The 22901-nt window shown below is 50.1% G+C and overlaps 1 protein-coding gene across 1 annotated transcript in view; it reads left to right on the top strand.

The window, feature by feature from the left end:
• The window catches only part of ITGA5 (integrin subunit alpha 5), a 30441-nt gene extending 7846 nt beyond the window's left edge, over positions 1 to 22595 (top strand). The window contains exons 2-30 of the mRNA XM_066369684.1: positions 5410 to 5540; positions 7318 to 7430; positions 7577 to 7697; positions 7899 to 7960; positions 8047 to 8092; positions 8364 to 8489; positions 8721 to 8765; positions 8902 to 8945; positions 11459 to 11515; positions 11699 to 11751; positions 12040 to 12248; positions 12535 to 12726; positions 12951 to 12996; positions 13173 to 13274; positions 13469 to 13524; positions 13655 to 13809; positions 14115 to 14252; positions 14382 to 14449; positions 14819 to 14969; positions 15065 to 15157; positions 15298 to 15377; positions 15486 to 15566; positions 15868 to 15973; positions 16342 to 16494; positions 17710 to 17796; positions 17892 to 18005; positions 18604 to 18705; positions 19977 to 20099; positions 21108 to 22595. Of these exons, the coding sequence (XP_066225781.1) occupies positions 5410 to 5540; positions 7318 to 7430; positions 7577 to 7697; positions 7899 to 7960; positions 8047 to 8092; positions 8364 to 8489; positions 8721 to 8765; positions 8902 to 8945; positions 11459 to 11515; positions 11699 to 11751; positions 12040 to 12248; positions 12535 to 12726; positions 12951 to 12996; positions 13173 to 13274; positions 13469 to 13524; positions 13655 to 13809; positions 14115 to 14252; positions 14382 to 14449; positions 14819 to 14969; positions 15065 to 15157; positions 15298 to 15377; positions 15486 to 15566; positions 15868 to 15973; positions 16342 to 16494; positions 17710 to 17796; positions 17892 to 18005; positions 18604 to 18705; positions 19977 to 20099; positions 21108 to 21191 (2938 nt within the window). The 3' untranslated portion in view covers positions 21192 to 22595. The remainder of the gene's footprint in view (positions 1 to 5409; positions 5541 to 7317; positions 7431 to 7576; positions 7698 to 7898; positions 7961 to 8046; positions 8093 to 8363; positions 8490 to 8720; positions 8766 to 8901; positions 8946 to 11458; positions 11516 to 11698; positions 11752 to 12039; positions 12249 to 12534; positions 12727 to 12950; positions 12997 to 13172; positions 13275 to 13468; positions 13525 to 13654; positions 13810 to 14114; positions 14253 to 14381; positions 14450 to 14818; positions 14970 to 15064; positions 15158 to 15297; positions 15378 to 15485; positions 15567 to 15867; positions 15974 to 16341; positions 16495 to 17709; positions 17797 to 17891; positions 18006 to 18603; positions 18706 to 19976; positions 20100 to 21107) is intronic.
• The last annotated feature ends 306 nt before the right edge of the window (positions 22596 to 22901 follow it).

Raw genomic sequence — 22901 nt, 5'->3', positions numbered from 1 at the left:
AGGCAGAACTGGGTGTGCACCCTGGCCCTACCATTTATTTATTCATTGTGTGACTGGGGCTAGTTACTTAAGCTCTTAGAGCAGGGATCCCCAAACTACGGCCCGCAGGCCGCATGCCATTTATCCGGCCCCCACCACACTTCCGGAAGGGGCACCTCTTTCATTGGTGGTCAGTGAGAGGAGCATAGTCCCCATTGAAATACTGGTCAGTTTGTAGATTTAAATTTAAGTAAATTTAAATCTTGTTCTTTATTTTAAATATTGTATTTGTTCTCGTTTTGTTTTTTTACTTTAAAATAAGATATGTGCAGTGTGCATAGGGATTTGTTCATAGTTTTTTTAATAGTCCGGCCCTCCAATGGTCTGAGTGACAGTGAACTGGCCCCGTGTGTAAAAAGTTTGGGGACCCCTGTCTTAGAGTCTGATGGTCTTTTTTTTTTTTTTTTTTGTATTTTTCTGAAGCTGGAAACGGGGAGAGACAGTCAGACAGACTCCCGCATGCGCCCCACCGGGATCCACCCGGCACGCCCACCAGGGGCGATGCTCTGCCCACCAGGGAGCCAGGGAGCGATGCTCTGCCCCTCCGGGGCGTAGCTCTGCCGTGACCAGAGCCACTCTAGCGCCTAGGGCAGAGGCCAAGGAGCCATCCCCAGTGCCCGGGCCATCTTTGCTCCAGTGGAGCCTTGGCTGCAGGAGGGGAAGAGAGAGACAGAGAGGAAGGGGGGGGGGGTGGAGAAGCAAATGGGCGCTTCTCCTATGTGCCCTGGCCGGGAATCGAACCAGGGTCCCCCGCACACCAGGCCGACGCTCTACCGCTGAGCCAACCGGCCAGGGCCAAGTCTGATGGTCTTAATGAAAATCAGACACCTAACTTATGAAGCCGTCCTGAGAACTAAATGAGACAATATATAGAAAAAGCAACCTGGTCCATAGAGGGTGATCAATTCATGGGAGGCATGATTTTTATGAGATAGCTGGTTTCTGTCTCTGCTTCTCTTCTTAGCTACCACCTAGTTCTTTTTCTTTTTTTAATGTTTATTTTATTGATTTAGAGAGAGGACAGGAGACAAGAAAATCTATCTGTTCCTGTATGTGCCCTGACCAGGGATCAAACCAGCAATCTTTGTGCTTCAGGATGATGCTCTAATCCACTGAGCTATGCGGCCAGGGCCCACCTAGTTCTTTTTCTAAGTCTTCCCCATTTCTTACTTGCTTTTAATATTTGCTTGTAGCAGTGACAGTAATAATCTCTCACATTCCTTAGCACTTTTATATCAATTTTTGCATTGCATCATCACAAAAAATCCCTGCATTAAGCAGAGGAAGTATTATTGCTCCATTTTGTTTTTTATATATACTGAAGCTTAAGGAGTCATGGAAGTTTAGAACTAGAATTTGTTTTAGGGACCATTCAAGGTCCTATCATTTTATAGGTAGAGAATCCCAGACTTGGAGAGAGAATGTGACTTGGTCTAGGACATGAACTTAAAAGGTGCACCAGCCTTAACTCACCTCTTTACTCCCTTCTGGAACTTAGTTGCTTGCCATCAGTAGAGGCAACCTCCCTCCCCAGTCAGCCAGCTATTTCCTCTGAGAATACCCTGGGGACCCAGAACTAGGTGTCCTCCTCTGGCCTGGCCAGGGCTACTACAGAGCCTGCAGGAACTAACTGGTCCACTTGCTTCTCTCTACCCCCAACCTTGTCAGGCCAACAGAGTCAAACAGTAACCATGTATTGAACAAGATCTTGGTTAATCAGAAGCCTGGCTAGGGAGATAATGGAGAGGTGAGGAGAGGAGGGGATAAATTGGCAACAGGATAGACTAGAAAACTGCTCTAGGAATCAGGATTGCTGGCTTTTTGTTCTTATGTTGGGGAGTCTGAGTGACCTTGGACATTTTACTTCACTTTTCTGGGACTTAGTTTTCCTATCTGTAAATAAAGGACATAGAATTCAGTCAACGGGGTTTTATAATTAATTTTTTTTCTATATTTTCTTTTTTTTTTAATTTAAATGATATCTTACCAGTACATTCTATATAAAATGAGGAAAAGAGGTTGTTCTAAAAGAAGATGAGGAGGAGGCCTGAACTGTGGTGGCGCAGTGGATAAAGCGTTGACCTGGAACACTGAGGCCACTGGTTCAAAACCCTGGGCTTGCCTGGTCAAGGCGCATATGGGAATTAGTGCTTCCTGCTCCTCCCCCCTTCTGTCTCTCCTCTCTCTCTAAAAATGAATAAATAAAAAAATCTAAAAATATATACATTTAAAAAAAGAAGAAGATGAGTATCAAGACCAAACTAGCCTCTTCTCAGTCCATGTGGCAGCCCTGAGACATCTACAAGGGAGTTTTTAAGTCAGTGGATGCCCTCTATAGTGCCTTCCAGCTGTGGCAGCCTGGATCTTTAGAATTTTAAGGTTCTGAAGCTTCAGAATAAATTATGGCAATTATTTCTTCCCTTGGACTCTATATTTTAGAAGAGTTTATCTGCCAAACCTCATTTAGCAAGAAATAATAAATTCTTTTTTCCCATTTTTTATCAACTAGATCAGGGGTCGGAAACCATTTTGGCTGAGAGAGCCATGAACGCCACATATTTTAAAATGTAATTCCGTGAGAGCCATACAATGACCCATGTACGTTACTCATTATCAAATAAAAATTTGGTGTTGTCTCAGGGGACAGCTGTGATTGGCTCCTGCCACCTGCAACCATGAACATGAGTGGTAGGAAATGAATGGATTGTAATACATGAGAATGTTTTATATTTTTAACATTTTTTTATTATTAAAGATTTGTCTGCAAGCCTGATGCAGCCATCAAAAGAGCCACATCTGGTTCGTGAGCCATAGGTTCCCGACCCCTGAACTAGAAGGTAGAACAAGAAGACTTCTGTAGCTGCCAATCAGAGCTTGTGACCAATATGAGATAGCCAGGTTCTCTACATAAGCTGATATAATTCCAGCCAAAGGCACATCTACTTGAGGTTTTAATTAGACTGTGCTGCCTTATCAGGTAAATGCATATTTTCCGGTAGACTTTGAAAAATTGAAAATATCCCAAGGGCTCTCCATTTTTACCTTCTTGGACCCCTTAGAGGACCCAGCTGCTCCAGGATTTAAGAAGCCGGAACTAAGAGTGGGAAAATAAGGATAAGCTATGTCACATTGCCATCCCTGACACCAAGTTCTTCACTTGGCACATAGGGAAGGGCACTAGTTATTAGATGGTTTGGGAAAGGTGGGCTAGAAGGGCCAGTGACCCATTGGGTATAAGCCATGGGTGGGGGCGCATGTCTGGATCAGGGTCGGTGTCCCTTGACTGAACGCCAGATTTGCTAAACCTTCACACAGCCACAAGGCACAGGCCCCTGGCCTGTGAGCTTAAGGGCTTTGCAAGCTTGGTAAGTTCTCTCACCTTTCAACCCTGTCAAAACAAATTCCAGGCTTCTTCCTCCGGCCATCCCAGGACAACTCAGGCCGAGCATCTCCTCAAGAGCTGAAGGTGTTGGAAAAATTGGGAGTGAAAACCAGGTCCCTTGGCTACAGCCCTGTTTTCTGGAAGTAGACTATCAGAGCTCCAGAGACTTTGAGATAACTTGTTCAACCTCTTCTCCCAGAGAAAGAGGGAAAGGCACTGCAGTAGTGCCTGACCCTCATGCAGTGCTCTTTCCACTGCCTCCTGTAGCACAGCTCCTCTGGGGCTGCCCCTGCTAAGGGAGGCTCACAGCCTTCTCTCCTCACCCAGCCCTGGACCAGTGCAACCTCTCCCCTGCCACCAACCTTACCTACTGGGTTGGGTAACTGACCAGGTCACCATGCCATCACCCACTCCCCAACTAGATGTACTGCCTGAGTGAAAAGGGTGGGGCCCAGCGGGTGGGAGACAAACGGAGAAGTGAGAGGTTGGAAAACAGACAGGAAGCCACAGGCAGTAAACATTTCCTGTCCCCTGGGTAACCAAGCCTGGCACCCCACCCCCAACACTCCAGGAACTCTCATATTCGCCCCCCCCCCCAATTCCTCTCTCCCCTACCTTCTCCCTCCTCCAATCTCATTCTCTGGCCCTCCTGGACTTCTCTTCAGTCCGCAATCCTGTCCCTTGAAGCTGTTTCCTCTGTTGTTCCCATCCCCTATTCCTCTTGGACCCCCAACCCCTTTGAATTCTTCCCCACTGATTCCTCTTCAAGACAACCCCAGCTTTTGTGACCTCTATCCTAATCCCCCACTTTACAGCTTTTCCTGATGAGAAAGGCTGAAGCAGGCATCCTAATATCAAGGACGGGTGGGTGTTGGGAATGCTGAAGCTGAAAGGGGCAGGAAATAAAGATGAAGAAGCCCAAGACCTGAGGTCAAGAGAGAGGACTCAAAAACTACTAAGACCAAGAGAGCAAGCAGCCACAGGGGCAGAAGAGAAGACTGAGGAGCAGTGCCAGAGGCAGGTCTGGGAGGAGAGCAGAGGCCGAGGCTTGGGGGACACTGGCCCAGGTTACCAGAAGCAGTCCTCATGGGAGAGCCTAGAGGAGATTCCAGGAGGGCTGACTGCTGTGCAGAAGCCTCGGAGGCAAAGGGCCGAAGAATGGTAGAGACCAAGACAAAGACAGGAAGATTGTCGGGGACGTTACCTGTGACCACCCCATTACACAGGACTCTCAGCAAAAGCAACCTCTCCTCGTTTCAGAGGGGACTAAAAAAGTGTGTCCAGAACTCAGATTCCAGTAGAGCAGGAGCTGAATTCAGACTCCTCGCAATGGTGTGTGGAAAAGGGGCTCCTGGGCCGAGACAGAGACCCAGGCAGAATGGGGGAAGTCCACACCAGAGCCCAGGGTGAAGGCAGGCCCAGGCCCCAGGGAATGATCTGTTTCATGATCTGTTTCGCCATCTTCCAGCTCCCCTCTCCACTTCTACTGCCTGATTTCCAAGACTCACATTTTCCTCCTACACACCCCAGGGGCTGGGCGGCCGGACGCCTGGGTCTCGGCCCAGAGAAAGGCTTTGGCATGGGACAGGAGGGCACAGGCTAGGCAAGAGGACCCTGGGTTCCAGGGGCTGCACACTAATCTTGGCAGGAGAGAAATGGAGAGGCTGAGTCCAGAACCTTTAGCCTCTTTCCCGTTCCAGAACTGACTCTGGCTCTGTCTCTCTGTAATAACAGGGAAAGGTAGGAGCGGAAAGAGAGTGGTGGGAGGAGGGGAGGAGCCGTATTAGTGACAGCGGCACATGGGGACCGCCTGACTCCAGCCTGTGCCTCTGGCATCTGTGGTATCTTCTGAGATATAAATACAGCACAGAGGGCATCTACCCGACCCCAAGCCAGACCCCGGTCCAGAGGCCTGGGTCCTTCCTACCTTGGGAGACCGGAGAAGAGTTAGGAGCCACCCTGAACTGCCTCTCTTTTCCCCTTCACAGGGTCAGCGTGCTGGTGGGAGCACCCAAGGCTAACACCAGCCAGCCAGGAGTGCTGCAGGGTGGTGCCGTCTACCTCTGTCCTTGGGGCACCAACTTGGCACAGTGCACCCCTATTGAGTTTGACAGCAAAGGTAACCAGCCCTCTTGTTAGGCCTGGGAACTTCAGAGAGGGGCTAGGGGTGGGCCTGGGTGGGGCCTGGAGTGAAGGGCAGAGCCTACACAGTTCTTTGGCCACCAGGCCTGCCAGCGCTCTGATTCCCTGGTGGGGCTTCAGCTCTGTGCAGCCGTGCAGTGGCTCCCTGTGGCGCTCACACCGTGTTCCCAGTTCAGCTCAGCCCAAGGAGGGTGGGCATGATTCAGAAACATGTGGCTCTCATTTCCCCTGAATCATCCACAACTCAAGGAGGCCAGGGCAGTAACACAGACAAAGACAGGGAGAGTCACACGGATTATTTGATTCATTTAGCTAAGCACTGACTAAGCGATAGTGCATGCCAGGCACTGTACTGGGGCTGTGGGGGATTGAAACAGGATTTAGCCACTGCCTTTGAGGAGCTCAAGGTCCAGAGTAGATGCAGAGATTGAGGGAGACAGAGACAAGGAATAAATAGTAATAACAGCTAACCCTCAAAAGCACTTGCTCTGTGCCCAGCACTGTTGTAAGCACTTCATACATACACTGATCACAAAAATAAAGGGATATTTAAAAATGAATATGAAGCTATAAAATATCCCCTTATTTCTGTGAGCAGTATATTAACTCACTTAGTCCTTTCAACAACTGTATGAAGTATTATTATCCCCATTTTATAGGTGAGAAAATAGAAGTTAAGTAAATCGTTCAAGGTCACATTGCTAGTAAATGGTAAAGCAAGACATGAACTTGTACAGTCTGGCTGCAGAGATAAAGACTGGGGTGAGGAGACAAGGAGGAGTGCATAAAATGATGAAGACAATGAAGGGTGGGAGATAAGATCATGAAATAGACTGATTTTTTTTTTAACATGAAAAACATGTAAGACTCCAAGGAACAAAAAATATGTCCTATAGAGAGCAGAGCTGGGATTTAGAAAAAGACAGATGCACACAGAGAAAAAGAGAGACATAAGGGAACAGCAATCCAGAGATGTTAGAAAGATCAAGAAAATGGCCCTGGCCAGTTGGCTCCACGGTAGAGTGTTGGCCCAGCATGTGGAAGTCCTGAGTTTGATTCCTGGTCAGGGCACACAGGAGAAGCAACCATCTGTTTCTCCATCCCTTCCCCTCCCTCTCCCCTTTCTCTCTCTTTCTCTCTCTCTCTCTCTCTCTCTCTCTCTCTCTCTCTCTCTTCCCATCCCGTAGCCATGGCTCTATTGGTTCGAGCACATTGGCCCCGGGCCCTGAGGATGGCTCCATGGAGCCTCTGCCTCAGGTGCTAAAAATAGTTTGGCTGCAAGCATGGCCCCAGATGTGCAGAACATAGGCCCTAGACAGGAGTTTATGGGCAGGTCTCTGTCTGGGTCTCTATCTCCCCTCCTCTTACGTGGAAAAAAACAAAAATGGAAAAAAAGAAAATCTAGAAAAGAACAAGATACTTAGATACACGGCCCAGGTACAACCAGAAGTGCAGCCAGAGGGTTACCCTCTGAGAAAAAAGCCATTCTTCCCCCACTACCCTCCTGCCCCCACCTCACTGCAAGCATCGTTGGCCCAGCTGGACCAGGGGAAGGCAACTCTAAAAACCCCAGGTGTGTGTTTGTGTAGAAGAGGGGTGCATAGGCTACACAAAGCAGAATCTAAAGACCCTTCCCCACTCCCTCTCCCTGTGAGTCAGTCATGGGCTTCAGGTTTGCAAATGCTTTGGCGGCCCCAGGCTGAGAGTGGGGGCTGAGTTAGGGCTGAATGACTCCCCTTTCTCACTTCCCCAAGGCTCTTGGATCTGGGAGTCCTCACTCCCCGTTCCAGAGGGAGAAGAACCTGTGGAGTACAAGTCCTTACAGTGGTTTGGAGCAACAGTTCGAGCCCATGGCTCCTCCATCTTGGTGAGGGGCTGCAGGCTCAGGGAGTGGGGGTGGCGTGTAGAGGCTAGGGGATGGGCTGCGGTGGGGTATAGTGGAGCACAGGCCTGAGGGAGGGAGGAGGGATCCTGTTGGTCTAAATCTGAAGCTCCCTTCCCGGGCCCTCCCAGGCCTGTGCTCCATTATACAGCTGGCGCACAGAGAAGGAGCCACAGAGCGATCCCGTGGGCACCTGCTACCTTTCCACGGACAACTTCACCCGAATTCTGGAGTATGCACCTTGCCGCTCAGGTAGTGCAAGAGTGGGCATGTGCCTGTGTCTGCCTTTTCTCCCTATGTCCCTATAAGTCCCCCCCCCCCATTAGTCTTATGCTTACTCTCTGGGTCAGGGAGGTCCTCCCTCAGGTTTCCTCTCCCACCTCCTTTCCCAATCTTTCTTTTCCTGCATGTCCTGTCTGCGGGCCTCCTTCCCACCACCTTCTCCCCTCACAGATCACAGTGGGGCAGCAGGACAGGGTTACTGCCAAGGGGGCTTCAGTGCTGAGTTCACCAAGGTGAGAGGGTGATCTGGGAGAGAAGTGTGGGTGGGGGACACAGGAGGATCAGGACCAGATAGAGACTCACCTCCTTCCCTCCACAGACGGGGCGTGTGGTCCTGGGTGGACCAGGGAGCTATTTCTGGCAAGGTAAGTCCTTCCTGTGCTGACCCCTAGTCCCCTGACACAAGACTTCTCATCCCCGCTCCCAGCCTGAGATCACTGTTCCTCCCTCCTCTGCCAGCCATCCCAATTCTCCTCTCCCTTTCTTGAGACTTATGTGTCCTCTTCCACCACCCTCCACAAGCATCCTGTCCTTGAACCAGACTTCTGAAATCCTGCCCCAGTCACCCCCTACCCACAGGGTCTCCCTCCCTGCCCCTTCCTACTCTGTCCAGCTCTTTCTCATCCCCTTCCCCAGGCCAGATCCTGTCGGCCACTCAGGAGCAGATTGCAGAGTCCTATTACCCTGAGTACCTGATCAATGTGGTTCAGGGACAGCTGCAGACTCGCCAGGCCAGTTCCATCTATGATGACAGCTATCTGGGTGAGTGAGCAAGTGGGAGGGAACTGCAGGGGGAGCCTCAGGTGCTCCTGTCCTCACACATCTCCTCTCCTCTTTGTCCCCCACTCAGGCATCCCCAGCCCCTCTCTCATACTTGTCCTGTGCGAGCTAGCTGTGCAATCCCAGTAGGAGTGGGGGAGGGATTGGAGGATGAGCCAGGGCAGATGGGGCCCCAAGGCAACAATACTAATACCCACCCACTCTGTTTCCAAGGTTACTCTGTTGCTGTGGGTGAATTCAGTGGTGATGACACAGAAGGTGAGTATGCCCTTAGGCTAGAGGCAAGGGAGGGGGTTGATGGAGACCCAGGGCCTGGGGCTACGGGGACTGAGACACCATTTTGTGACTCCCTTTTTCGCCATGCTTAGTCCACAACTTTATCTTCTTTTTGCAGACTTTGTTGCTGGAGTACCCAAAGGGAACCTCACCTATGGTTATGTAAGACTCTGCCTGGTTCTCCCTTTCCACCCCTCTTCTCCCTTGGCTAATCACACACACACAAAAACCATGCATAGCAGTTTGTGAGGATTCAAAAAGTGGACCAGAGCATGGGCTCTGGGGCCAGACCAGGATTCAAATTCTGGCACCTACTGTAGATAAATCATTCTATTATTTGTTCATATCCTACTTCATTCCATAAAATCCTTGAGCCTGCTTATCCTCTCTGAGTTTCGTTCTCTGTATAATGGGATAATAATAGTTCTGACCTCACATGGCTCTTGTGAGGATGAAATGAGATAATGAATGTAAAAGTACTTAGTAAACTGTTAAGCAGTGTACAGCTGGTAGCTATTATTATTCTACTGTAACAAGTGCTTTAAAAAGGATGCAGATAAGAATGCCATAAGAGCAACTTCCCTGGCCTCCATCTTTTGTCGGGGCCAGGGAACCTTGCGGGGTGAGATGCGTGCTCTGTACTCAATAAAGCCTTTTACAATTCCACAAAAAAAAAAAAAAAAAAAAGAATGCCATAAGAGCCTGACCAGGCGGTGGCGCAGTGGATAGAGCGTCGGACTGGGATGCAGAAGACCCAGGTTCGAGACCCCGAGTTCGCCAGCTTGAGCGCGAACTCATCTGGTTTGAGCAAAGCTCACCAGCTTGGACCCAAGGTTGCTGGCTCGAGCAAGGGGTTACTCGGTCTGCTGAAGGCCCACGGTCAAGGCACATATTAGAAAGCAATCAATGAACAACTAAGGAACTGCAAAAAAAAACTGATGTTTGATGCTTCTCATCTCTCTCCGTTCCTGTCTATCTGTCCCTATCTATCCCTCTGTCTTTGTACATAAATAAATTAATTAATTAAAAAAAAAGAATGCCATAAGAGTTCAATTAACATTTATTAAGGCAAGGTAAGAGATAAGACATACTCCATTTCATAAGGTGCTTGTAAAGATAATGCCTGACCGGTGGGGGCACAATAGATAGTGTCAACCTGGGACACTGAGGACCCAGGTTCCAAACCCCGAGGTCACCAGCTTGAACACAGGCTCGCCAGCTCGAGTATGGGATTGCCGGCTTGAGCGTGGGGTCGCCAGCTTGAGCGTGGGGTCATACTGAGTGTGGCCACTGGCTTGAAGCTTGAATAAAGGGCAATGTATGAGAAGCAATCAATGAACAACTAAAGCAACACAACTACAAGTTGATGCTTCTCATCTCTCTCCCTTCCTCTCTGTCTCTGTCTCTGTCTCTCTCTCAAGAAAATCAAAAAAGTATGTAAGACAAGACACATATAGTGATAACCTAAGGTACAGCTACTATTCAGGCACCCCTCAGTGAGTCAAGTACTGTCCATTCATGATTTCTATTCTTCACAACAAGCTGATGGGGGTAAATATTACCATGTGCATTTGAGATGAGAGAGCTGAGGCTCTAAGACCAAATAAATATCATTGTTAGTAAGCGGCTGGATAGAGATTTAAAACCAGGGCTCTCTTGTTCCAAAATCAGCATTCTTTTTGCACTATGATAAATTTCAGAAAAGTGGTTAAGATGGTATAAGAGTTCAGGGGAAGGAATAACCTTTCCAGAGCAAGGATGGATCAGAGTAGGTTCTATGAAGGATCAATGGAGATGAGGCAAGAGGGCAACCTAAGCAGGAGCATGAAAAAAAGGCATGGACGGAAAGGGAAACAATTCAAGCCTGTCTGGCTGACTGAGGATGAGGAGAATAAGGAAAGGTTGAACGAAAGCAGACAGATTGGGGCCAGTTATCCAGGGCCTCAGGGGGCCAGCCAAGAAGTCAAGACTTTGGTCAGTGGCTACAGGGAACCACTGGGGGTTTCCAAGCTGGAGGTCTCCCTCCTCTACCTGCTTGAGGCCAATCATTCTGTGGCGGCAAGGGAAGGATGCTAAGAGGAAGGGACAGCTTGAGGCAGGGAGGGGGCCAAAAGGCTCTCTCGCAGTCGTTTGAGAGGGCTCTCACCAGAGTAACAGCAGCAAGAGTGGGGAAGAGAGCAAGGAGGCAAAAGACGGAGACTGGCAAAGCCATCCACTCAGGGGGAACGTGGGGAAGACACAAGTGTTCGTGGTTTGGGGGGCTGGCAGATTAGGGATGCCTGAGGCCTCCATGGGCATTCAGTCATTCAGCTAAAAATTATCAAGTGTTGACTGCTGGCCAAGAACTACTTTCAGCTCTGGGGAGAAAGGCAAGAGCAACACCAAGCACCTGCCTGCACTGATCTTCCATTCTAGTGGGTAGAGATGGACAGTAAGACGAATAAACATGAAGTCTGATAGTAGTTTACAAGTGATATGGAGCAAAATAATAACGTAGCTGTGGGACCGAGCTGCTGGCATAGAGGTGAGAATATATAAGGGCAGAGCTCAAGAGGGATTTATGGGACAAGTAGTCTGTGTCTCCAAGGAACGCCTGCCCTTGGGTAGCCTGTACATATCTGCCCTCTGGATGGTCAGGGAGTCTGGGGCCAATAGTTGTATCTCCTCATCCCCAGGTCACCATCCTTAATGGATCAGACATTCGATCCCTCTACAACTTCTCAGGGGAACAGGTAAGGACACCCCCACGCCCACCTCAGCTTGGCCTTCTCTCAGCCAAGCCCCAGCTGTGACCCAATAAGCTCAGCCCAATTTCTCAGGCTCCCTGGAATCTCTGATCTCCCCCAATATCCCCTATTGATTTTGTTGATTAAACCCCTGGTTCTGACCCAGCGCTGCCCCTCTGTCGTCCCCAGATGGCTTCCTACTATGGCTATGCAGTGACCGCAACGGACATCAATGGAGATGGGTGAGTAGAGGGAGAAGGCACACCACGATGCCCTTCCCAGGAAGGAAGAGTGGGGTGGGACAGAAAAGTGCAGGGAGAGTTTTTCTGCAGGCTTTCCCCCTGGATTCTCCTCACTTGTGCTTGCATCCCCTTTGCTCAGGGGCATGAAGAGAGCTGAGAGCTCAGACAGAAAGACCTCAGCTCTTCTTACTTGGGTGGGAGGATACCTGGAATGTCCTGGCACTAGAATTGGGAAGGGGAGGTAGCAAGTCAGGTTGTCAGGATGCCTAGATTTTCCCCTACCCCCAGGCTGGATGACTTGCTGGTGGGAGCACCCCTGCTCATGGAGCGGACAGCCCATGGGCGACCTAAGGAGGTAGGCAGGGTCTACATCTACCTGCAGCAGCCAGCCGGCATGGAGCCCACACCCACCCTTACCCTTACTGGCCATGATGAGTTTGGCCGATTTGGAAGTTCCTTGACCCCCCTGGGGGACCTGGACCAAGATGGCTACAACGGTAAGTATAAGGAGCTGAGGAGGAGACAGGGACCTGAGTCAGATGGGATTTAGAGAAAGGGTAGCTACCATACCCAGATCAACTAAGATAGCTAGACCCCCCAGTGACTTTCTAAGGAGGTGTGTAGACTTTGATCCCAATTGTCTAGACCTTGAAGCTTTGAAGAAATTAGAACACTGGGAATGACAGATGGGAAAATAGAATCCTGGGTCCTGGGGTTCGGTGGTAAAGACTTGTACTCCTGGATTTGGGGCCTGATGACTGGTGTGTGTTGTGTTTCTTACAGATGTGGCTATTGGAGCTCCGTTTGGTGGGGAAACCCAGCAAGGAATGGTGTTTGTATTCCCTGGGAGCCCTGTGGGGCTGGGCTCTAAGCCTTCCCAGGTTCTGTTGCCCCTGTGGGCAGCTGGCCACTCTCCAGACTTCTTTGGCTCTGCCCTTCGAGGAGGCCAAGACCTGGATGGCAATGGCTACCCTGGTGAGTTGTGCTTTAGGGCCTATTCATCTTAGAATTCCCTGGTTACTGGCTCCTAACCCTTCTTTGCACTTTCCAAAGGTCCTTGGTGCAGTTTTGGGATAGTGCCACTAGATGGCGATTTCCCCTCATTCCACCTCCTTGTGTAGTGAAACCAGAAGGGTGTTAGGAAGGAAGGACATTGATTTGGAGCTTCCTGTAAAGGGTAGTTTCTTGACTTCTTGCAGATCTGATTGTGGGGTCATTTGGTGTGGCCAAGGCTGTGGTATACAGGTATGAATTCCAGGGTGGGCCACCTGGGAGAAGTGGGAACTGGGGAACTCCTCCATAGGGCTGAGATTGGAAAAGTGTACAAAAGACACCGGTATCCTGGGGATTGAGCCTCAACCTCCTGTGCCCGGATTCCAGAGGAATCTTAACTCTATTGATCCCACATGCACTCTTTACAGGGGTCGCCCTATTGTGTCTGCCAGTGCCTCTCTCACCATCTTCCCTGCCATGTTCAACCCAGAGGAGCGCAGCTGCAGCTTGGAGGGGAACCCTGTGGCTTGGTGAGCAGGGGCCTTGGAGGTTGCAAGGGCCAGTCTGGGTTACCTGAGTCTGTGCCGTGGAGTGGGCAGGGAGGCCAGGTCTGCAGAAGGGCACCGTGAGGGTGTCCGAGTCTAGGTCTGTCTGGGAGATAGGTGGAGGATGGGTTGCCTGTTCCAGTCGGGGTACATCAGCTTTCCTCTTGGTCTTCCTCCAGCATCAACCTTAGCTTCTGCCTCAATGCTTCTGGAAAACACGTTCCTGATTCCATCGGTAAAGGAGACTCCCTAAACCTCTCAAGCACTGGGACAGGGGTGGGACTGGGGACATAGGCACATCCCTTCTCTCTGAATAGACTAAAATGGACAGGCAGATTCTCCTTAATGTACATCCCTGGCTGCAGGCTTCACTGTGGAGCTTCAGTTGGACTGGCAGAAGCAGAAGGGAGGAGCCCGGCGAGCGCTGTTCCTGGCCTCCAGACAGGCAATGCTGACCCAGACCCTGCTCATTGAGAATGGAGCTCAGGAGGATTGCAGAGAGATGAAGATTTACCTCAAGGTATGGCCTCAGGGGCAGGGTACGGACTGGCCTGGGGAGGGTGGCCATAGGGACTAGGGGCCGCTCCTCAAGGGAAAGAGATTGGGAGATTCCAGTGAAAGGCTTGGGATCTTGAGGGGCTGAGGACGGGGCCCTTCTGTCAAAGGAGTTGGGCTGTCAGGGTCTCTCAAGCAGTGAGGGTGGTCAGGTTTGGACACCTGAATCCTTGAAGGCCCTAAGTGGGCAAAAGGAGACACGAGAAGCTGAGGATCAGGGCCATCAAATCCCCAGTGTCCCCTGACTCTGAACCCTCTCCCCTGCTCCAGAACGAGTCAGAGTTCCGAGACAAACTCTCCCCGATTCACATTGCACTCAACTTCTCCCTGGACCCCCAAGCCCCTGTGGACAGCCATGGCCTTCGGCCAGTCTTACATTACCAGAGCAAGAGCCGCATGGAGGACAAGGTGAGGACAGGGTGGGGAGAAGCCGGGAGGAGAGTTGCCTGAGCATCTGGGGGCAGAGCCCTGGGGGAGGAACCTACTACAGCCCAGGAAGGGTTCTAAATTCCCTCTGAAGGCTGTCCTATTTCCCAGGCTCAGATCCTGCTAGACTGTGGAGAAGACAACATCTGTGTGCCAGACCTACAGCTAGAAGTTTTTGGGTAAGTGAAGGGTAACATCAAGCTGGGAGGTTCCTGATGTCAAGGTCTTGAAGCAGGACACATGAAACTTGAAAATACTTGACACCTGAAAAAGTATAATAGGAGCATACTGGCTAGCTGTGTGACCTTGAGTTATTCAGCTTGTTTGAGTTTCAGCTTCTTCATCTGTGTAGCAGGAATAATAGCATCTATTTCTCTAGCCTTGTGGAAGAATTAAATGAAATTATTTACATGAAGCATCTAGCCCAGTGCCTGCCATAGAGTTGGAACTCAGTAAATGGTGTCTACTATTATTATATTACTGTTATTACGGCCCATTGTCCTGGTTTGGAGATTAATTCCAGTGTCCCTTGTGTGCCCCCCCAACAGTGAGCAGAACCACGTGTACCTGGGTGACAAGAACTCTCTGAACCTAACTTTCCATGCCCAGAATGTGGGTGAGGGTGGCGCCTATGAAGCTGAGCTTCGGGTCACAGCTCCTCCAGAGGCCGAGTACTCAGGACTCGTCAGACACCCAGGGGTATGAGCAGACTCTCAGGGAGCACTCTCAGGTGGGGCTTGGGAGGCAGCCCTGGCAGAGAGGCACCAAAACCTTACCTGTGCACCCACCTCCAGAACTTCTCCAGCCTGAGCTGTGACTACTTTGCAGTGAACCAGAGCCGCCTACTGGTGTGTGACCTGGGCAACCCCATGAAGGCTGGAGCCAGTGTAAGTCGGGGACAGTGAGAGGACCTGAGAGGACAGTGACCAGCCCCTTCAGAGCAGTGCTGTGGGATAGGGAAGAAGGGCTGCAGTTGGGATAAGGAAAACACACAATCTAACAGCCCCCCTGACCCTCTGTTTCGCAGCTCTGGGGTGGCCTCCGGTTCACAGTTCCTCACCTCCGGGACATGAAGAAAACAATCAAGTTTGACTTCCAGATCCTCAGGTAGAAAGTGGGTGGGGCCAGGCTGCAGCTGAGTTGGGGGCAGGGCCTGTTCCAATGGAGTCCTCCCTGGCTGGACTCCAGCACCACCTCAGTCTCTCCATCCCACAGCAAGAATCTCAACAACTCGCAAAGCGAAGTGGTTTCCTTCCGACTCTCGGTGGAGGCTCAAACCCAGGTCTCCCTTAATGGGTCAGTGCCCATGGGGACTGAGGAATGGGGGATTCCCTGGGAGGGGATACAAACTCCTAGGATAGGATACATATGGGGTACCTTCCACTGTCTTCTAAAACCTCCCTTCCCCTGCCCTGACTGGATGGCTCAGTTAGTTAGACCACCCTCCTGAAGCACAGAGGTTATGGGTTTGATCCCCGGTCAGGGCACATATAGGGACAGATGAGTGTTCCTGTCTCTCTCTCTATTCCTTTCTCACTAAAATCAGCAAATAAACATTTTTAAAATAATAACAAAATAAAACCACCCTTCTCCTTAGTGTCTCCAAGCCTGAAGCAGTGCTATTCCCAGTGAGTGACTGGCATCCCCCAGACAAGCCTCAGAAGGAAGGCGACCTGGGCCCTGCTGTCCACCATGTTTATGAGGTGAGAAAGGATAGGACCCACAAGACTAGGTCCAGGGCAGGCAGCTGGGAGTGGAGGGGTAGGGCCACAATGAATGATGGAGAAGGAGGAGCTAGTGTGAGTGACAGGTGGCTAGGAGCAGAATGAGGGACTGATATGCAAAGGCCCAGGCAGGGTCAGAGAGACAGGCCAGTGGAGTAACTGGAAGAAAAGATGAAGCTATCTCCAAGAGTATTGGTTAGAGAGAATTTCATCTCTGCCTGTTGATTTCCTCTTTAACTCCTGAGATAGGTGACACAGCAGGTACAGGGGGCCATGGTGATCCAGGATGTCAAGGGGGCAGAATCGTTCCCTTTCTTCTCAAGATGACTGTGCTTTTCTCTCCTCAGCTCATCAATCTGGGCCCCAGCTCCATTAGCCGGGGTGTGCTAGAGCTCAGCTGTCCCCAGACCCTGGACGGCCAGCAGCTCCTCTACCTGACCAGATTTACAGGACTCAGCAACTGTTCCTCCAGTCACCTCCCCAATTCAGAGCACCTGGAGGTGAGAGGCCTGAAGACTGACATGTGGTCAGGGCCAAGGCAGAGAGGTTTGGAGAAGGTCACTGGGGACCTGGAAGAGCCAATGAGGATGTGCCTGAAGCTAGGACTCAGGCCATTGGCAGGGGGTCAGAAGGCCCACAGACATCTCGAGGCCCCAAAAAGGAAACAGATTCTTTTATGCACTACACTTCTACTGTTCTGCCTGAAATATTCTTCCTTCATTTCTTTCTTTTTTTTTCCTTCCCTATTTCTTGCCCTGGCATACTCTAGGAGCCCAGCTCTGCACCACCATCTCTGGAAAGACTCTTCTGGAAAGCCTTCAGTTCTATCTCTCTGGGCCCCAATACCTGTTTGGTCATTAACAATATTTAATTAACTGCCTGCCTGCACTGAACCCTATTATAGGTTCAGGAATTATCACACCATACAAAACTAACAAGGTCCCCACTCTCATGAAGCTTATATTTTAGTGGAGGATAATAGACAATAAAAATTAAAAAGAGGCTCTGACCAGTTGGCTCAGGAGTAGAGTATCAGTCCGGTGTATGGAAGTCCCCGTTAGGGGACACAGGAGAAGCAACCATTTGCTTCTCTCCCCCCCCCCCCATCTCTTCTCTCTCCCCTTCCTGCAGCCATGGCTCAAATGGTTTGAGCAAGTTGGCCTCAGGCGCTGAGGATGGCTCCATGGCCTAGCCTCAGGTACTATTAGATCAGTTGCCGAGCAGTGGAGCAGCAGCCCCAGATGGGTAGAGCATCACAGGGTAGGGGGCTTGCCCGGTGGATCCTGGTTGGGGCGCATGCAAGAGTCTGTCTCTGCCTCACCGCCTCTAAATTAAAAAAATAAAATAAAAAGAGAGAGATTGACAGGTATTGAAAAGTGGGATGGGGAATGGTAGGCTGGGGACTGGAGACTGAGCCATCTGGAAAAACCTCTTGAAGCCTAAAAGATAAGGATAAATCTGCTTGTGAAGACTTGGGAGAAGAGCATTCCAAAAAGAAGGAACAGCCAATTCAAAGGCCCTAACTCAGGGATGGGGGCCTAATTATTTACACATCTCTTCTTGTAAACTCCAAGGACCAAGTCTTACTCACTGGAGGTGGTTGGTTGAATGGATTAAAACGAACAAGTTGAAGCTGTTCTGGAACCCAGGTGCAGGCTGACTTAAACACTGTAATGAGGTGGGAAAGGCAGCTAACAGTCTCTTTCCTCTTCCAGTTGGATCCTGAGGATTCCCAGGGCCACAGGTTGCAAAGACGGGAAGCTCCGGGTCAGAGCCCCGCCTCCTCAGAGCCCCAGATCCTTGTAAGTCATCCTGGGAATGAAGGCCCAAGTGTTGAGTACCTGCTTGAGTTCTCAAAGGGCAGGATGCCAGGTTCAAGCTTCCTCTTTCTTCCCAGAAATGCCCAGAGGTGGAGTGTTTCAGGCTGCGCTGTGAGCTTGGGCCACTCCACCGTCAAGAGAGCCGTAGTCTGCAACTGCATTTCCGAGTTGGGGCCAAGACCTTCCTGCAGGTGAGGGAGCTTTACCTTAACCCTGATGCCCTGACCGTCAGGCTTGCCTGGACTGACCTTCCCTTTCCCCACTGCCCTAGCCACATCCTTTGGGGAATGGGACCCAGGCACTCCAGCTGCCTCCTCCCCCTGTTTAGACAGGGCTATGTCCTTGGTGCCACCTCGTGGCCACAGTGGGAAGAGTGACAGCCTTCTTTTCTTGGCCCATTCAAAGAAAGTGGAAAGGCTGGAGGGAAACCAGTGCGCAGAAAATGACAGAAAAACAGAAATGGAAGATGAATCCATAGTGGAGAGACAAGATAGGAATAGTAAAGATCAGTCATTTATGAAGTGCACACTATGGACCAGATATTGTCCTGGGTACTTCACCCACTTTAATGATTCCAAAAAAGTTCTTTTGAACATAGTCATCTCATTGTGCATGATTTAGTTATAAGTATTCAATTACACATTTAATATCTCATATAAGGAATGTAGAGATTCAGGAGAGAATGAGCTCAAAATAGAGAAAGATGAGACCCTGAACCAGACCATGGGGAGCCTATGTCCTCTAGATGCCAAAGTGGGGCTTCCCTGAACACCAATTCTCCACCCACAGCAAAAGCACCACCCATTTAGCCTGCAGTGTGAAGCTGTATACGAAGCCCTGAAGATGCCCTACCGAATCCTGCCTCGGCAGCTGCCCCGGAAAGAACTTCTGGTGGGTCCTGAGCCCGAGGTCTGGGCCAAGGAAGATAGAGCTCAGAGTGCTGGGCCTGGCACTAGGACTGGGACATAGATGGGGCTGGCCTTGTTATTATAACATATTTGCTGAGCATCTACTATGTCCTGTGCTAGGACTATAATGATAAGCCAGATGGACAGGACATCTTCACTCCTGGAGATCATGGTCTAGTGGTAATAAGAACACAGTGTGACAAGTGCCAGGATAGTTATGTGAACATACCATGGGGACACTGGAACACAGTCTTGCAGGGTCAGGAAAGGCTACATGAAAGAAGTGATGTTTAAGCTGAAACCTGAACTACCAGGCTAACCACTCAGGAAAAAAATATTCTCTGGGAAGAAGAAATTAGCAAGTGTGAAGGCCCAAGAGTAAGAGACAATAATACACATTTTAAGAATTTAAATCTTTCCCTAGTCAGGGCATATGCAGGAACAGATCAGTGTTTCTGTCTCTCTCTTTCTCTCCCTCCCTCCCTTCCTCCCTCCCTTCCTTTGTCACTGAATTCAATAAATTGTTTAAAAATTGGGGGCCTGACCAGGCGGTGGCACAGTGGATAAAGCGTCAGCGTGGGACACTGAGGATCCAAGTTCAAAACCCTGAGGTCACTGGCTTGAGCACAGGCTCATCTGGCTTGAGCACAGGATCACCAGCTTGAGTGTGGGATCACAGACATAACCCCATGGTCGCTGGCTTGAGCCCAAGGTTGCTGGCTTGAGCAAGGGGTCACTGGCTCAGCTGGAGTCCCCCGGTCAAGGCACATTTGAGAAAGCAATCAATGAACAACTAAGGTGCCACAACTATGAGTTGATGCTCTCATCTCTCTCCCTTTCTGTCTCTCTCTCAGTCTCACTTAAAAAAAAATGGGGGAAAAAAGAATTTAAGTTTTGCCCTGGCTGGGTAACTCAGTTGAGTAGAGCATCGACCTGTTACACAAACAGGAACATACAGGAACAAACTAATGTTTCTGTCTGTCTATCTCTCTTTTCCTTTCTCTCTCTCTAAAATCAATAAATACATTTTTCAAAAAGAATCAACCAATAACTGCATCAATAAGTGAAACAACAAACTGATGCTTCTCTCTCTCCCTCTCTAGTATCAATCAAAAAAATTTTTTTTAATTTTGAAGTTCAGAATTCTGTTAGCCCAAGATGAAAGGTAAGAGGGGGTCCAGTGGCAAATAGGAGCCAAGTGTAGGTGGGAAGAACTAATGACTTTTCAGTGACATCTCCTGACTTGCTCCCTAGGTGGCCACAGCTGTGCAATGGACCAAGGCAGAAGGCGGCCATGGTGTCCCACTGTGGATTATTATCCTAGCCATCCTCATTGGCCTCCTCCTCCTAGGTCTGCTCATCTACATCCTCTATAAGGTCAGCACTTTCTATTGCTGACTTGACCACCCTCTCATCAGGTTCTGCCCTTGACCCAACGTAATCCCAAGCATCTACCTCCAGACCAATTCTCTATCCACATGCCCCCGTCTATGCCCTGGCTACATGCATCCCATACTGACCCTACCTATAGGACCCTTCCTTTCATTCTATAGCCCTTATCTTTTTTAAATTCAGTGAGAGGAGGGGAGGCAGAAACAGACTCCTGCATGCAACGCAATGGGGATGCAACCAGCAAGTCCACTAGAGGGCCATGCTCTGCCCATCTGGGGCTATTACTCCATTGCTCTAACTGAGCTTTTCTTAGCACCTGAGATGGAGGCTATGGAGCCATCCTCAATGACCGGGGCCAACTCGCTCCAATTGAGCCATGGCTATGGGGGGGGGAGAAGCAAAAGGGGAAGGGTGGAGAAGCCAATGGTCACTTCTCCTGTGTGCCCTGATCAGGAATCAAACCTGGGACTTCCACACACCAGGCTGACACTCTACCACTGAGCCAGTAGGCCAGGGCCTACATACAGCCCTTATCTTAGATAGAGTCTCTTGAATCAAGCTGATAAGTTCACCTATACTTGCAAAATCAGTGTTACTTACAGGTGGCAAATATGTGGCATTTGTGCTGTCATTTCCTCCAAAGACCCATGGCAGTTATCACTAACTGATCGCTCCCTAGCAGTGGCCTCAGAATCCTCAAGAGGAAGCCAGTACTAGAAAATAAGACTTGGAACTTGAGTTCAAATCTATTTGCTCTCCCTATCTTAACTAGGGGCATTTTTATGGCACTGATAAAAGATCCCTTTATACCAAAGCACCCCCAGCTTTAGCTCTCCTAGCTCATTAGACCTTTATGGAGAGGCTGAATTTAGGCCACTTTTGCAAGATGGGGAGATAGGAAGCACTAGAGTCCTCTCTATTCCTTCTTGGAATAAGGTCTGGGGAGAAATGGGAGCCAGAGCATCTAAACTCTCCCTTCTTCCCCTTCATTAGCTCGGATTCTTCAAACGCTCCCTCCCCTACGGCACCGCCATGGAGAAAGCTCAGCTCAAGCCTCCAGCCACCTCTGATGCCTGACTCCTAATCCCCGACTCCATCCTGAAGGCTCAGTCTCCCCAACAGTCTACTGACAGAGGGGCTGCGTGTTTTCTGAAGGTGCTGAGGGCTAGGGAGAAAATCCTCTTCCCACCCCAGAGACATACTTGAAGGGCCAGAGCAGGGAGGTGAGGAGATGGGGATCCCCACCGCCCATGCACTGTGAAGGACCCTTGTTTACACACACCCTCCTCATGAGTGGGGGAACTCAGGTCCAAGGACTGAGGCCCCAGACTTCTTAAAGCCTTTGCATTTTGGAGGGCGTTTCTTGAAAACAACTTGGAACCAGAACTGGGGAATCCAATCCCAGTTCTCTGGGTCAGACTTGCCACCAGGACTTTCTGTCTAGCTACAGCCTGCAAAGATCTGTCCTCAGCTTTGCCAGAGATCCACAGGAAGCCCCAGCAAAGAACCTGGAACCTGTGGGATGAGACCTGACCTCGGGACAGCACCCATCCTGGTGGGCGAATAAGGAACACTAGCCGTGGCCAATGCCCAGGACCAGCTCAGGACAGATCTCAAACAAGGACCGATGCTGGCCCAGAACGAGCTCCAAGGAGAACCAGAACTCTAATGGGGCCAGATTGAACCTGGAGCCTGGGATTTATCTGGGACCCGGACTCAGTCGTTGGTAACCTAACCAGGCAGATCCAGGACAACAGTTGAGCCTGCTCCAGACACCTGGACCTGGAGGCCTGTTCCACCTCTGACTTGGGAGAAGTCAGGAATTGCCCAGGACTCTGAAGGGGCCATGATGGCAACAGGTCTGGAACCTCAGCCTGGCCAAAGGCAGACCAGACCCTCCCAGTCCCCCAGAGAAAGGGGAGCCCACTGTCCTGGGCCTTTGGGCTTTGGGTTCTGCCCACCAGCTGCACTGATGCTGCCCTCCCCCCCCCCCCCCGGCCCAACCCTCCCTTCCCCTCCCCTCGGCTCGGGACACCCGGGACTTATTTAAACTCTGTTGCAGTGCAATAAACCCAGCCTGGTGCCCCCACTGACCAGAGCTGAAATCTCTTTTACACTCTTTCCAAACCCATCCTAGAAGCAGACAGCTTGGTGGGTAGCTATGTTTCTAGCATCTTCTTTCCACTGGGAGCCACAACTAAAACCCCCAGGAACTGTGGAACTTGTTTTGGGGTTCCCTTCTCTTCGGAGAAAGAAAAGATGGAAGGGGTGAGAGTGAAAGGAAAGCTAACTCTTCTGCCCGTCTTTCAGTCCTACCAGACCTGGTCCCTAACACCTCCAAGAGAGAAGGGAAAGAAGTCCCTTCTCCATAAGGATTCGGGAAGAATGCAAAGAGGGAGGTCCAGGTAGAAGGTGGGGGAGGGCGGTACAGAAGACTCACCTGGACTTCCACAAATCAGAATAATGAAATGGGTTGAGAAAAAAAGCCACAGAACTAAATCAGAAGAAATCAGTGAAGGTTTTATTTTGTTTTTATTGCTTATTGTATGCATGTGTGTGTATGGGGGGGGGGGTTAAATAGTATACATACATTAACTCCTTTAATTTCTATAAGTAATTCTGTAAATAAGGTACAATTAATTCTATTTACACAAGGGGGAATACAGTAGGTCCACAGAGGTTATGTAACTTGCCCAAGGTCAACAGTGAGTGCCAGAGCAGAGTCAAATTCATCTTTGTCTGACGTGAAAGTCCTCATCCTTAACCAATATACTGTAAGGCTTAGGT

Source organism: Saccopteryx leptura, chromosome 2 (assembly GCF_036850995.1).
Source record: "Saccopteryx leptura isolate mSacLep1 chromosome 2, mSacLep1_pri_phased_curated, whole genome shotgun sequence".
Taxonomy (NCBI): Eukaryota; Metazoa; Chordata; class Mammalia; order Chiroptera; family Emballonuridae; genus Saccopteryx; species Saccopteryx leptura.
This window is presented reverse-complemented; position numbering and strand designations above follow the sequence as displayed.